The sequence below is a fragment of the Armigeres subalbatus genome, chromosome 2 (assembly GCF_024139115.2).
Source record: "Armigeres subalbatus isolate Guangzhou_Male chromosome 2, GZ_Asu_2, whole genome shotgun sequence".
Taxonomy (NCBI): Eukaryota; Metazoa; Arthropoda; class Insecta; order Diptera; family Culicidae; genus Armigeres; species Armigeres subalbatus.
This window is the reverse complement of record NC_085140.1, coordinates 63,393,174-63,409,400: the sequence shown is the minus strand read 5'-3', so window position 1 is coordinate 63,409,400 and position 16,227 is coordinate 63,393,174. Positions and strand designations below refer to the sequence as shown.

General features: G+C 41.4%; 1 protein-coding gene and 1 long non-coding RNA gene across 2 annotated transcripts in view; one reads left to right on the top strand and one right to left on the bottom strand.

The window, feature by feature from the left end:
* Window positions 1-2,649: 2,649 nt before the first annotated feature.
* Window positions 2,650-16,227, bottom strand: part of LOC134208753 (uncharacterized) — a 33,891-nt gene continuing 20,313 nt past the window's right edge. Inside the window, exons 9-12 of the mRNA XM_062684652.1 lie at window positions 5,902-6,006; window positions 5,231-5,815; window positions 3,032-4,376; window positions 2,650-2,967 (exon numbers count right to left, since the gene is read on the bottom strand). Of these exons, the coding sequence (XP_062540636.1) occupies window positions 2,742-2,967; window positions 3,032-4,376; window positions 5,231-5,815; window positions 5,902-6,006 (2,261 nt within the window). The 3' untranslated portion in view covers window positions 2,650-2,741. The remainder of the gene's footprint in view (window positions 2,968-3,031; window positions 4,377-5,230; window positions 5,816-5,901; window positions 6,007-16,227) is intronic.
* LOC134214459 (uncharacterized) lies at window positions 12,753-13,675 on the top strand. Its single transcript, XR_009979796.1, has 3 exons — window positions 12,753-12,893; window positions 13,354-13,466; window positions 13,539-13,675. It is a non-coding gene; the product is annotated as an uncharacterized LOC134214459 (long non-coding RNA).

The following is a 16,227-nucleotide window of genomic DNA, read 5'->3' as shown; positions in this document are numbered from 1 at the left end:
ACTACTTCCATCTTGCATCTCACTCACAACTCCCATCTTATTTCTTGTCTTTTTGTTCTTTCGACCTTTTGACCTTCGACGTTATGACACATATTCGACCTTTTGATCCTTCGACCTTTTGACCCTTCAACTTTTTGTGCTTTCGACCTTTTGTCCTTTCGACCTTTTGTCCTTCGAACTTTTGATCTTTGACCTTTTGACCTTCGACCTTTTGACACAGATTCCGCACTGCAGCAACGTACCCGGCAGAACGTGGAATATTATAGACGGAAGCGGAGACAGCAGACCCGCCTTTTTCAGGAGAAGAAACGCCGCCTGGAAGAAGCGGAGTGCGAGGAGATGGAACACCTGCGCCGTTCTCAAGAAACACGCAAGTTCTATCAGAAGCTCAACGCATCCCGCAAAGGCTTCGTGCCGCGAGCCGAAATATGCCGGGATAAGGATGGGAGGATCTTGACGGACGAACGTGTGGTGATCGATAGGTGGAAACAGCACTACGAGGAACATTTGAATGGCGCAGAGAGTACAGGCTGTGAAAGTCAAGGCAGCGGAGGAGATGACTACGTCAGTTCAGCGGACGACCAACTAGCCTCCACCTTAAGGGAAGTTAAGAATGCCATCCAACAGCTAAAGCAGCTGGTAAGGATGGTATCGGAGCTGAGCTCATCAAGATGGGCCCGGAAAAGCTAGCCACTTGCCTGCACAAATTGATAGTCAGAATCTAGGAAACTGAACAGCTACCGGAAGAGTGGAAGAAAGGGGTTATATGCGAACTGAGTGTGAGAACTTTCGAGCAATCACCATCCTTAATGCCGCCTACAAAGTAATATCCCAGATCATCTTCCGTCGTCTGTCACCATTAGTGAATGAGTTCGTGGGAAGTTATCAAGCCGGCTTCGTTGACGGCCGCTCGACAGCGGACAAGATCTTTACTGTACGGCAAATCCTTTAAAAATGCCATGAATACCAGGTCCCAACGCACCAACTGTTCGTTGATTTCAAGGCGGTATACGACAGTATAGACCGCGTAGAGCTATGGAAAATTATGGACGAGAACAGCTTCCCTGGGAAGCTTACCGGACTGATCAAAGCAACGGTTGATTGTTGACGGCAAAACTGTTTGAAGATTCCGGGCGAACACTCCAGTTCGTTCGAATCGCGCCGGGGACTAAGACGTGCCTGTTGTTCAACATTGCGCTAAAAGGTGTCATGCGGAGAGCCGGGGTATCAGCCGGGGTACGATATTCAACAGATCCAGTCAATTTATTTGTTTCGTGGATGACATGGACTTTGTCAGCCGAACATTTGCAAAGGTCTGAAACGCCTGAAACGTGATGCAACAAAAGTTGGACTGATGGTGAATGCGTCAATGACAAAGTATGCTTGTGGGCGGAACCGAGCGCGACAGGGCCCGCCTGGGAAACAGTGTTACGATAGACGGGGATACCTTCGAGGTGGTCGAGGAATTCATCTACCTCGGATCCTTGCTAACGGCTGACAACAATGTTAGTCGTGAAATACGAAGGCGCATCATCTGTTGAAGTCGGACCTACTACGGTCTCCAGAAGAAACTGCGGTCAAAAACGATTCGCCACCGCGCCAAATGTGTCGTGTACAAGACGCTAATAAGACCGGTTGTCCTCTACGGACATGAAACATGGACAAAGCTCGAGAAGGATTTGCCAGCACTCGGAGTATTCGATAGACGGATGTTTAGGACCATCTTTGGCGGTGTGCAAGGAGACGATGTGTGGCGACGAAGAATGGACCATGAGCTCGCCCAACTCTACGGCGAACCTAGTATCCAGAAAGAAGGTAGCAACCCTGATGGATGGTGTTCGCTTCCAATCCGGCAGGTACGAGAGGGCGTGGAGTGCAGCAAGCAAGGTGGGCAGACCAGGTGCAAAACGACTTGGCGAGCGTGGGGCGCATTTGAGGATGGAGAGATGCGGCCTCGAACCGTGTATTGTGGCGACAAATTGTTGATTCAGTGTTATCTGTTTAGATGTAAACTAAATAAATGAAATGAAATGAACTACTTGTTGAGCAACAGTCGACCAAGTCACTGACGTGCAGGATCACGGCGATTGGAAGCGATTGGCTTCAAGTCGAGTGGAGTAGAATACTCGAGTCCTCCATTCCGCGTAGGCTCATCGAGGAGAAGCCGTTTCTGGTTACGGAGTTCTTTGACAATACAGTCACATTTCCAATTTTGGCAACACGACCAGATTTTTACGTTGTCAAAATGAGGAAAGTATCCAATTTTTGTCATCAAATCGGGAATAAAATCGTTTTTTTTTTGTATAATTGAATAATTGAAATTATGTAAACTACAAATTATACGAAATAGGGGAACAGACGGCTTTGGCAGGTTTTGTTCTATTATTGGCAGGGGGTTTTTGTCGACCGAATTTTATGAAATTTGGCTACAATATTCTTTGATATGCAAAGAATGTTTGTGCCAAATTTGAGCAGAATCAGTCATAAAACCCTGCCAATAAAAGAACAAAACCTGCCAAAGCCGTCATTACCCCTACATAAGTGAAATATGAGTATGATTTTAAAAAAAAACTTTCTCCCCTACCATTTCTTACGTAATTAGTGTTCGCGTCCAGCCCCAAGGTTTTTTAAAGAATTGTTCACTCCGACTTGACGTATTAAAATGATTTAATAGGGTGAAAATATGTACTTTATATGATACGCTTTCACATTAGAAACAAATTAATACATACCAGTGCTCATTATGCCCAATTCTGGTTCGGTCCATGATGTCGCTCCAAATGGCTCTTAAGACTAACCTTATAATTAAATACTTGATCGCACAGCTGACAGGGGAAGGGCAAGGAGTTGGTGTGAATGCGCTGATGAATTTTGAGCGATGATGGCGCCTTAAACGCTTTGTCACACTGCGTGCACGCATATTTACGCTCTTCCGAGTGCACTCGTCCATGATCACGCAAAATTTGCCTGAAAACGCAATGACAGATTTAAATCAATGGCATATTCTCAATAACAATGACAAACAACTCACTGTGACCGAAATTTCTGCCCACACACACCGCAAATATGTTTAGCTTCGCCGTGCACAATTTTCAAATGAGCCAACAGATTGCCCTCATTCTTCAAGTGTGATCCACATATGGGACATATTCTGCCTTCCCGTTCGCAAAACTTTCGCTCGTGTCTGATGCGAGTGTAGTTACTGAAAAATGTGTTGTCGCAAAACTTTCGACACTTGTACGGCCGGATTCCTTTGTGGCGATTGAGGTGGAACGTTAATCCCGAGTTGTCCAGGAAGGTGGCCGTACAAATCGGGCAGCTGACGAACCGATCGTTGGACGGAGCTTCCGGTTTGCAATGCGTTTTGTGAACGAAGAGGGCGTGTTTGTTGTCGAAGTTCCTATTGCAGATGTCGCACGTACTAATTGTAACCGGGTAGTGGTCTACCTCCAGATGAATCGGCTCTTCAGCCGGTTTCGACTTTTTTCGGCGCGTATAGTTTGCATCGCCATGGACACTGGCCATATAATGATCAACGGTGGCATCGTTTATGTCGGTTATCTGCTTCGGTCTTACTGTTTTTAACAATTTCTGCTTGGGATTTATTATTTTAGCTTTCGTTGCCAATAGATCCAGCGCGATAGTCTCATCTTCCTTGCTGATCTTGGAAGTGCTTAACACATCCAGAACTTCATACAAATTGTTGACTTTGACTTGATGTTCTTTAGTTAGTACACCTCTCTTGGTGAATGTTTTTGGAGGTTCCGGTTTTTTTGTCAAAAAGTCAAGCATTGCTTCCCCATCTTCAACGCAAGTAATAGTTTCACTTGGATTTTTTTTCGAAACTGATGCTGTCTGTTCTATGTTACCTGCTTCAACAGTTTTAGAACTGTCTGATTTTGTTTCCGTTTCTCCATGTTCAGCAATACCTTCTGCAGAGCATAACGTCTTGGTTTGATTGGCTTTCTTTTTAACCCACGGTTTGCTACATGAGATCGATGTTGATGGATCCGGGTTTGTTGCCAAAAAATCAAGCGCCGCAGCCTCATCCTCAATACTGGTGCTGGAGTCATTAAGAATATTTAACGCGTGATCAATATAAGCCAATCGAGTCAGCTCCTTTGCCGCACTGCTTTTCATACGATTCTTTGAAGACCTCATTTTCTTGGGTAAGGTGAGACCTATGTCCATATTTTCATTTCGATCATTGTCCGATTCGAAATCAAAATTTTCATTTTTGATATCGATGGGTGCCACTTCGATTGACGAATCGCATGAATCACTTCTTGGATCTACTTTACTCCTTTTCACCACCAGATCCTTAGGAAATTTCATCAACGGGTCGATTACAGTTGAAGACAACTTTCGCTTATTTTCTGTAACAAATAAACGATATAGAACAAAAGGCACCGAAAATTGCAAAAAAATGTTTGTGGAACTGGAACCAATAGGTACATAAAAAAGATATTTTAGTTACCAGATAAAGATTGTCACTGTCGTCGCTGTCCGGAACATCTTTTGCTGGCGAGGACAGGGAATCTAAATGTCAATGAAGGAAAAATACATACGATTTGACAGTTAGGTACCACACATGTTTCGGACAGCAGAACAAAGGGAACCGAAGCGACCATCTTCATCTGGTAACTAAAATATCTTTTGTACATAATGGAACGTACACACGGTCAAGCAGTTTGACCAACATTGACTCCACCTCTTGTTTATTCAAACATCCATCAAGTTTTACCAACAGCGGCACGAACAATCAATTTATTCGACCAACAATATCACACACGAACGACCGAAGCGCCAACTTGAGCACCAACCATCAAAAAATATATGGGGGTTTGTGCAACTTCACTACAAATGCTCAAACATGTTCGGTGAACCTTGACTCCACCCCCGACAACTCAAACCAAAATCAAACCGTTTTATTTTTTCCAACCGAGCCGCCAACTGTCAAATGATTGTTCGAACAACTTCACACACGTTCAAACAAAGCAGCAACCGAAGCGTTTTCTTGGGGGCGGTGTCAATGTTCGTCAAACTGCTTGACTGGTGTGTACGTCGCATAACGTGTTAACTAACAGTTGTGTTGGCTTAAACTGAAAATGACCAACACAAGTTAGCTATGACCAAGATGAATACAATTCTTGACCTTATTAATTGATTTACAAACTGACAGATGTACATATAAACAATAAACAAGTTTCTCTAATCCTAAATTACCTACCAGTTTCAGCAGCTTTCAACCCCACATCAGAAACAACAAAAACCTTTTCCACGGGAGGAACTGCCTTAGATGGTGATCGATCAACGGCCCCTGACGTATTGCTTTGAATATGTGTGTCAACCTGCTCATTGATGAATTCGATCCTTTTCCGAATTACATTGCAGTTCTGTTCGATTCCGCATAAGTTCGTTTCCGAAATCCACCCTTCACTCCGCTGGTAGTCATCCAAACCGAACTGGAACAACTCTAGGTTGCTCATAGCCTTCGAACAACACTCTTTGAAGTCTGCCACTAATAGGACCAACTTCCAGCACGTCACACATATGTTTCGATTTTCCACATCCATATCAATTCCCAATGTTTCATGGAGTTTCTTTCGAGCTTCAGCCGGTTCGACGGCATTTTTGAGTGGGAATGCAGCGTTTGCATTGAATTTCACCAGTGATTTCGGTGAATATTTTCGCAGACAAAGAACGCAAAAGTTGACTGCTTTTCGTCTCCTGGTATTTTTGTGCGCTAGCAGCTCATCGATATACGATAGCTCCGCATCCATCGATTCCGGCTCAATCTTAACTGAGCTAATATCTAAACGTAAGAAAAGATTCCTTTAGTTTATCAACTTTTCGTATCACAAAATTGATGCCTTTTTTGTAATATATTTATTTACGTACCTATTGCATCGATTGATGCATCAGAAGGATCAGAAGCCATCGAATTTGTTGACCGATTCAGCTCGTTTTCAAGACGATTTGACAAAGACGCTGTGTTGCCGCTGCCTGAAAAAAGTTGAACGTTTGCCAGAAATGTCATTATACACGATGAGACAAAACAAAGCATATACCGTGGTAAATCCGGTAAATCAAATTTCGGACACACTCAAACTTCGGACGCTTCAATTCGTATGGGAAATTTTCTGAAATATTTCATCGAAATGTTTCATCAAGCTGGATCGGAAGGAGTAATATTGCGCATAAGCCCCAAAATTTTATTCCTTCCTTTGGGCTTCCGCGTCGAGCACTCAGCGCCAGACTCGGCGACAAGGAGATAGTGGCCAAGTTGGTACTCCTGATTTTCTGACAACTGATGTCGATTGCAATGGTTGCGATGGTTGTGTGAGTGCACCGGTGTCAAAAAATAGAGCTTTTAGCTGAAAATTTAATTGTCAAATGAACATTTCGACAGCAATATAGATGTATGAGTGAATAAAATGTGCAAATGCTCTATCGCGGAAGCAGTCGCTGAAGACAAGTGTCAATGGTTTCATTGACGAAACGAAAAGTTTCAATGCAAAAAGCAATAATTTTAGCTTGTTTTAGTATAGTAACATTATAATAAGACATGTTAAAACAATGCGATGAAATGATCAAAAGACAGCTGAGCTGTCAGTGAGAATTGTTTTCAATTATTCTTCCCGGTACTGAGTAATCAAGTGTCCGAAATTTGAATCTTTGTGTCCGAAATATGAATTCAAACCCGCCAGTGTCCGAGGTTTGAATCGAACACAAGCCGGACATTTTCATAGATTGCAAACATTCTTCGCAATACCTTGCACATATTAAATACATAGTTCAAAGATGAATACTATACTTAGTGATTGCAATGGTGATTTGAACGTTGTGATTTGAAATGTGAGTAAACAGGATGATTGTATATCAGAATGTGCTTAAGCGTCCGAAGTTTGAGTTTGCATGGTAGTTCAGGTAAATAAATAAATACTTTCACTCAAGAAACGACCCAAATCAAAATTAACCAAAAACCATTCATCAAATGGTTAACATTACACAGAAAAAAATTCCATGGTAACAATTACTATTTTGCTGAGAGAGAGAAGCCAGCTCACTGACAGATCGTTTATTTACTATGTCTTCTTCTTCTTTATTTGTGTGTAAACTGTGGAAACTCAACATATCAAAGTAACATTTCATAACGTCGGAAGCAACATTTTCCACTCCAGTAAAAACTTGTTCGAATCAGCTGTTTTTAATGGTTATGAGCTTCCTAACGTGGAACAAAACCGATTTCTCATAATACGGGATCATTCACATGGATAATTACGGGTCCAATACACTGTAGCAGATACAAAAAAAGTTGCGAACATAAATCGCCAAATAAATAATTTTGGTTACGACCATTTGAAGTTGCATCGCTGTGTTTACTTTTTCGGTTCGCAGTGACTGGATCGCGGTGACATTAGGATGAACGTAGATAAAGCGAGCTGTCTTCTCTCTCTCAGCTATTTTGTAGACTACGCCATGTTTTTAAAACAACCACAAATTTTCAGTTAAATTAACCATGCATTCGGACAAATTCACCACTGATTCAGTTCATGTAACAACATTCCACCACGACCACAGTTGATTTTTACTGCCCGCATGGTAAAATCAAACGGGTTTGTTGTCGGCTGAAAATCGTCGGTGGGTATTCTTAAATTAACCCTCGGAATGGTAGTTTCAACCGCAACATTTTTTTGCGTGTATAGATAGTAGAATCTATAGAGATGAGTGACGTTTTACGCTCGCAGACTGATGTGCAATTCGGCATGTGTAAATACATGTTTGTTTTCCTTCTGCTCATAACCTCAAAATTGATCGAGACATCACAATGGTTGCAAAGGAGTCAAAAAATATATGGAAATATACTCATTTTTACCCAAACTTTGCTGAGTAGCACCGTCTAGAAGTGTTTGTTTTTCTTTTATCGCCACTCACACATTCGGACTATAGATAGTGGAATATATAGATGAGCGAAGATAAATCCTCTGTCTCCAAACGAACTGTCAAACGTGTCTCCAAACGAGCATGACGTCACGATTTCAATGGAAACGTTAAAGGGGGAAACGCAATGGAGTGCGGCAACGGAACGGCAACGGCAGGATGCGGCAGCTGTCACTTTTGAATACACGGCAGTATATGGAACGGCACGCAATGATGCGGAACGGCAAATGCGGAATGTACTAAAACCGCATATTTTTTGAAAATTTTCAAAAAATGCGGCAGCGGTATTGCGGAAAGATTTGTTTACTTTTAGCATGAAGTGATTTTATTCAAATTTGTATTATTTTCAGTAGCAGAGAAAGCTAATAGAAAGCATAATCAGGACCACTTGATTAAACTGGATTGCTGAAAATGAATAAAATTGTTTATGAAAATCGAGAAAACCTCGAAGAAACAATAATGATTATATTATTAATCATAAAAACGTCGTTCTACTTGTCTTCACCCAACGAGTAAATCCAATTTCAAGAGAACTATTCATCCAAATTAAATCCCTGGAATTGTGAGTTCCCAGATCCCTTATATTTCCGAGAAAAATTCCATGTAAAATTTTCCCTAATTTTTCTATGAAAATTAACTTGAGCTTTGTTGGATAATTATTCTGAATCTGCAAGGGAATTCCACTGATTTTTAATGAAAAATTCCTATGAAATTCCAAACAAAATACCAATAGAATTCCTCTCAAACATCAAGAGAAAACCTCCTGAAAATCCGAAGGAAATTCCTCTGAATGGAAATTAAAAAAAATAATTTGAAAAAAAAGTTTCTAATAAATTAGGTAGTTCTACTAGGAATTCCCACTTCCTTCGAGAGCTTCTCCAGGAATTCTTTTGGAAATTCCTCCAGAAATTCTTCGAAAGTTCCTCCAGGAATTCCTCCGGAAGTTCCTCCAGGAATTTCTCCGGAAGCTCCTCCAGAAATTCCTCCGGAAGTTCCTCCAGGAATTCCTCCGGAAGTTCCTCCAGGAATTCCTCCGGAAGTTCCTCCAGGAATTCCTCCGGAAGTTCCTCCAGGAATTCCTCCGGAAGTTCCTCCAGGAATTCCTCCGGAAGTTCCTTCGGGAATTCCTCCGGAAGTTCCTTCGGGAATTCCTCCGGAAGTTCCTTCGGGAATTCCTCCGGAAGTTCCTTCGGGAATTCCTCCGGAAGTTCCTTCGGGAATTCCTCCGGAAGTTCCTTCGGGAATTCCTCCGGAAGTTCCTTCGGGAATTCCTCCGGAAGTTCCTTCGGGAATTCCTCCGGAAGTTCCTTCGGGAATTCCTCCGGAAGTTCCTCCAGGAATTCCTCCGGAAGTTCCTCCAGGAATTCCTCCGGAAGTTCCTCCAGGAAGAAGTTCCTCCAGGAATTCCTCCGGAAGTTCCTCCAGGAATTCCTCCGGAAGTTCCTCCAGGAATTCCTCCGGAAGTTCCTCCAGGAATTCCTCCGGAAGTTCCTCCAGGAATTCCTCCGGAAGTTCCTCCAGGAATTCCTCCGGAAGTTCCTCCAAGAATTCCTCCGGAAGTTCCTCCAGGAATTCCTCCGGAAGTTCCTCCAGGAATTCCTCCGGAAGTTCCTCCAGGAATTCCTCCGGAAGTTCCTCCAGGAATTCCTCCGGAAGTTCCTCCAGGAATTCCTCCGGAAGTTCCTCCAGGAATTCCTCCGGAAGTTCCTCCAGGAATTCCTCCGGAAGTTCCTCCAGGAATTCCTCCGGAAGTTCCTCCAGGAATTCCTCCGGAAGTTCCTCCAGGAATTCCTCCGGAAGTTCCTCCAGGAATTCCTCCGGAAGTTCCTCCAGGAATTCCTCCGGAAATTCCTCCAGGAATTCCTCCGGAAGTTCCTCCAGGAATTCCTCCGAAAGTTCCTCCAGGAATTCCTCCGGAAGTTCCTCCAGGAATTCCTCCGAAAGTTCCTCCAGGAATTCCTCCGGAAGTTCCTCCAGGAATTCCTCCGGAAGTTCCTCCAGGAATTCCTCCGGAAGTTCCTCCAGGAATTCCTCCGGAAGTTCCTCCAGGAATTTCTCCGGAAGTTCCTCCAGGAATTCCTCCGGAAGTTCCTCCAGAAATTCCTCCGGAAGTTCCTCCAGAAATTCCTCCGGAAGTTCCTCCAGGAATTCCTCTGGAATATAGATAGTGGAATATATAGATGAGCGAAGATAAATCCTCTGTCTCCAAACGAACTGTCAAACGTGTCTCCAAACGAGCATGACGTCACGATTTCAATGGAAACGTTAAGGGCTGTGACGTCATATGCGCGTGTGCACGGGCAAAAAAATCGACTCAGTCATGCTTTCGCTCATCTATAGATTCTACTATCTATACTCTGGAAGTTCCTCCAGGAATTCCTCCGGAAGTACCTCCAGGAATTCCTCCGGAAGTACCTCCAGGAATTCCTCCGGAAGTTCCTCCAGGAATTCCTCCGGAAGTTCCTCCAGGAATTCCTCCGGAAGTTCCTCCAGGAATTCCTCCGGAAGTTCCTCCAAGGAATTCCTCCGGAAGTTCCTCCAGGAATTTCTATGCAAGTTCCCCCAGGAATTCCTCCGCAAATTGCTCCAGGAATTTCTCTGGAAGTTCCTCCAGGAATTCCTCCGGAAGTTCCCCCAAGAATTCCCTCGGAAGTTCCTCCTAGAATTCCCTCGGAAGTTCCTCCAGGAATTCAGGAATTCCATCGGAAGTCCCTCAGGAATTTAGGATTTTTTCCGGAAGATCCTCCAGGAATTCATCCGGCAGTTTTTTTAGGATTCACCTGAAAGTTCCTCCTGAAGTTCCTTTGGAAGTTAATCCAGGGTTTTTTTCCGGAAGTTCCCCTAGGAATTCTTCTCGAAGTTCCTCCAGGAATTCCAAGGAGAACTTCCGTTCCAAAGATATACAGAAGCAGATTCCGGGGGAATATCGGGAGGTCCTTCCAGGTTAAATCTTGGAGGAACTTTCGGAGGAATTCCTGGAGGAACTTCCGGGGAAACTCCTGGAGGAACTTCCGTGGGATTTCCTGGAAGAACTTCCGGGGGAATTTCTGGAGGAACTTCCGGAAAAATTCCTGGAGGAGCTTCCGGAGGAAATGCGGTAGGAACTTCAGGAGAAATTTCGGTGGAAATCCAGGAGGTACTTCCGGAGGAACTTCCGGGGGAATTCCTGGAGGAACTTCTTAAGGAACTCCTGAACTTCCGAAGGAATCTAGAGGAACTTCCGGAGGAATTCCTGGAGGAACTTCTGGAAGAGCTGCTGTAGGAATTTCCGGAAGAACTCTTGGAGGATTTACTGAAGGAACTTCCGAAGAAATCTTGAGGAACTTGCGGAGAAATTTGTGGAGCAGCATTCGGAGGAATTCCTGGTGGAACTCCATTAGGAATTTATTGAGAAACTTTTGGAGGAATTTCCGGAAGAACTCTTAGAGGAACATCCAGAGGAACTCTTGGAGAAACTTACGAAGGAACTCTTGGAGAAACTTACGAAGGAACTTTCGAAGGAATTTTCGCAGGGTCTTCTGAAGGAGTTCCTGAAGGAACTTCCGAAGAAATGACTGGAGAAACTTTCGAAGGAATGTCCGATGGAATTACTGGAGGAACTTCCGAAGGAATGACTGGAGAAACTTTCGAAGGAATGTCCGATGGAATTACTGGAGGAACTTCCGAAGGAATCTTGCGGAGCTTGCGGAGGAATTCCGAGAGAAATTCGTGGAGAAGCATTCGGTGGAAGTGTTAGAGGAACTTTCGGAGGATTTTTTGGAGGAACTTTCGAAGGAACTCTTGGAAGAACTTATGGAGGAACTTCCGAAGGAATTTTTTCAACAACTTCCGGAGAAATTCCTGGAGGAATTTCCGGATGAACTCCTGGAGGAACTTCTGGAGGAACTTCCGAAAGAACTTCTGTAGGAATTTCCAGAGGAACTCTTGGAGGAATTTCCGAAGGATTTCCTAAAGGAATTTCCGAAGGAATTACTGGAGAAACTTTAGAAAGAATCTTGAGGAACATCCGGTGGAATTCCTGTAGGAATTCGTGGAGGAGCTTTCGGAGGAATTCCTGGTGGAACTCCATGCGGAGTTTTTTTAGGAACTCTTGGGGGAACGGAGAAATTTGCAAGAGCTTCTGAAGGAATTTCTGAAGGAACTTCTTAAGGAATTCCTGGAGGAGCTTCTGGAGAAATTCATGGAGCAACTTCCAGAGGAATTTTTGGAAGAACTTATGGAGGAATTTCTGGAACAATTTCTGGAGCCACTTCCGAAGAAACTTCAGAAAGAAGTGCTGGAAGAACCCCCGGATAAAAATTTACAGTAACTTGTATGACATAACCCATTGAAATACAATAGATTGTGTGGCAAACAATACAAACTATTGTATGCTTATTGTAAAATGTTCACGGTTGTAAAAGATCTTTATTGTACGTACATTAAAATAACAATATATTTAAATGTTTCCGATATATTCTATTATATTTTTATTGTTCGCTTATGTTTAGTATTGCTCATCCAAAAACTAAACAATTTTTAAAAGTATTTGGGTTGGATGATCTGGAAATCCGTCTAATGTTATTGAATTAATATAATTTTGGAATATTTCATGGATTTATTATATTGATGAAATAACAATTGAAAACAATAAAATTACAATAGCTTTGTTTGTTAAATAAATAAAAATGTTATACCGGTTCTCAAGTATATATTTTCATATTGCAGGTCTAGTTGCAGGTCTAAAAATGTTTTGCAATAAAAATTTGATTTCAAAAAAATGAAAGGGAACAAAAACTTTTGCTTATAATTTTACTCGGAGAATGGCTGGATTCATTTGAGCGTGTACAGTTTTGTTTATAATTAGTGAAGAGATGAAAATAATGAAACTGTATGGTGCAGAAAGTGTTTTTTTCATTGCAGTTTCTGCTGCTGGGAAAGCGGTAGATCACTATGGCTTCTGTACCGTGGTGAGTATCTAAAGTGTTGAAGCGCGTTAGAGCATCATTACTGGGCGCAAGTATATTGATCACTCTCACTGTACTGTCATTTTAGATTAGTCACTATTTTTCGCATCGGTCACTATTTTCGGTATTTTCGGTTATCATTTCGGTGGCTGCATTCCGTATCGGTGACGTTCGACGTTTGATAGTTCATCAAATAGTAGCGCTGTTATTTGGTCAATTTGGTCACCTGTCAGCTGCGCTACTGTTTTAGCAGCGCGTTTAGTAGCGACCGGTAAAGTGTCAAATAATGATACTGCGCTGACAAACGGTTTATACTCACCACCGGTAATCGTAATCTTATACTACAAAAGTTCAATGTACATAATGAACGCAGTGGTTCATCCCGAACAAAAAATAAATGAAAATTTTATCATCATAATACCTGATGACATGCCTGGTAACATGTATCCTTGTTCCTTTACAGAAATGAAGCTTATGATAAATAAAATACTGCTGCTTGCTGGTCACTGATTGAAGATCGTTCAGTGGCTACCATTGGCCAATCTCACCAACGGGATATAATAAGAACTGATGCAGGTAATTTTTTTCTTCTTCTAGACGTATTTTTCTAATAAAATGACATTCTTTTATAATTTACATTTTTCACAGGTTTATATCTATATGTATTGTCTATTCGGAACAAAGTTAGTACGCTTTTTAAACCGATGTTGGATTTTTCTCCAGATACAGGCAACCCACTTAACTTTGGAAGTAGTGCGCTGGATTCGTCTAAAGATATGCTAAATAACCGGAGGAAATAAAATAATTTGCAAAACAATTAATTGTATTGTATTTTTATTGGAATATTGGAGTATAATGTATTCTAAATCCTGTTGTATTTCTATTGTAAAACAATAGAAACAGTAATTGAAAACATTTAAAACACAATGTTTTCTATTGTTTTGTCGCTCGAAATCATCCCATTGAAGAACCGTAAAATCAATTGTTTTGCTCCGAATTTTGTAATGGAAAATTTTCGATTTTTTTATTGTAAAGATACATAACAACCCCCCTTTTTAATTGTAAAAGTCCCATTTACCATTCATTTTATCGTGGAAAACCATTATTTCTCATGTGATTTTATTGTCAAAATTCCATTATATTCAATGGTAAAAATTATGTTTTAAATGGTGTTGTAACAATAAAATTTATGATATTTTAATGAAATTTTTTATCCGGGCCCCGAAGGAATTTGTGAAGGCACTTTCGAAGGAATTGCTGGAGAAACCAAATTAAATCCAAATTAATCATTGGAGGAACTTTCTGTAGAATACGGAGGACCTTCCGGAGTACTTTAATTAGTGTTATTTTTTTTCATCACAATTAAGTACATACAACAAAACGAAGCATCCTAAAGAACTTTCCTGAGAATTTTTTGGAAGATTTTCCGGAGGAATTCCTAGACAAACTTCCTGGTGAATTGGAAGGAACTTCCGAAGAAATTTCTGGAGCATCTTCATGTAGGAACTTCCGAAGGAATTCCTGGAGGTTTCTCCAGAGGAACATCCGGAGCGATTTAAGCAAAAACTTCCGAAATAATTTCTTGATGAACTTCCGGTGCAATTCCTGAATGAACTTTCGAAGGGATTTATGGTGGATCTTCTATAGAAATTGGTGATGTAGCTTTCTTATTGGAATTATGTACAACACTTCTGAGCCTCCGCAGTTCCTGCAGGCACTTCCGGCGGTTCAAGACATCAAAAAATAGTATTCCTACTGTTCTGATCGAGGTTCTGATATATTTAAAGCAGTCACTGAATCAACTAGAATTAATTTAAAAGTTTATTTAAATAGGTAATTGAAATTAAATAATTAAAATCATCTTTGAAAAAATCAGAATTCCTTTAAAACTTGAAACGTCATATATAATCTGTCCGGCAAATCCGCATGCATTGCGTTTTGCAACTGCGGCAATGATGCGGATTTTTTTTAGTACAAACCGTCGACAAACCGCTTGCCGTTGCCGCACTCCATTGCGTTTCCCCCTTAAGGGCTGTGACGTCATATGCGCGTGTGCACGGGCAATAAAATCAACTCAGCCATGCTTTCGCTCATCTATAGATTCTACTATCTATAATTCGGACTATAGAGCCCTATAAGAAGAGTAACGTCAAGTGTTACGTTTGACAGGTCTCCTGCTCGTTTGGAATGCGCATTTGTATGAAACTGACAAGCGATTCTGTTCCAATTCTGACACTTGACGACACTGTTATTATATAGTCACTGTAATTCTGACGTGAGAATGTCAATAGATGAGCGAAAGCATGGCTGAGTCGATTTTTTTGACCGTGCACGCGCGCATATGACGTCACAGCCCTTAAAATTTCCATTGAAATCGTGACGTCATGCTCGTTTGGACTTTGGAGACACGTTTGACAGTTCGTTTGGAGACAGAGGATTTATCCGAGGGGCAATCAACTGTATTGAGATTCTCACGTTCGAATGTGTGAGTGGCGATAAAAGGAAAACAAACACTCCTAAATGGCGCAACTCAGCAAAGATTGGGTAAAAATGAGTACATTTCCATATATTTTTTGACTCTTTCGAAATCATTGTGATGACTCGATCATTTTTGAGGTTCACTCCAAATAATCTAAACGTTGTTTCCACCTGAATTTTCAGGTACATTTTACGTGCACACGTAGCTGCAAATGCTTCAGAAAAATTCAGGTGAAACTTACGTGTCCGGTGAATTCTATCCAAAACTCAGGTAGAACTCACGTAGAATGAAAATTCTATCGAAAAATCAGGTAAAAGTTACGTGAATTTCAGGTGGAAAAAATCTACGTACTTTTTCAGGTGGAAACAACGTGCAGATTTTTTTGGGTGTTATGAGCAGATGGAAAATAAACATGTTTTTACACATGACGAATTGCACATTAGTGTGCGAGCGCTAAACGTCACTCATCTCTATAAATCAGTTGAATTGTAAATACTTGCATCTAAAAAACCATTAAAAATTACATTAAAAATACAAAAATTCAAATTAATACTTCAATTCGAAATAATTCATCAATACGCCAAAAATCCGTCAATACATCTTAAAGTACAATTTTAATACCCGATTAATACGCCAGCTCACCAAAAATACGTCAATACCAACCAGTTTATTTTGACAGCGATGGCATTATTGTTTTGAAATTGAAAATCGAAATCCACATAATGAAACTGGAAGCAGTTCGACGAGCACTGCCGGGGCGAAAAAAGAATGGTGAAAATATGTTCCTACATATCATTCAGAAAGTCTCCGTGCATTGATCTTTATCAAGTTATGGCAAAATAAGCGAAAATAAGCACC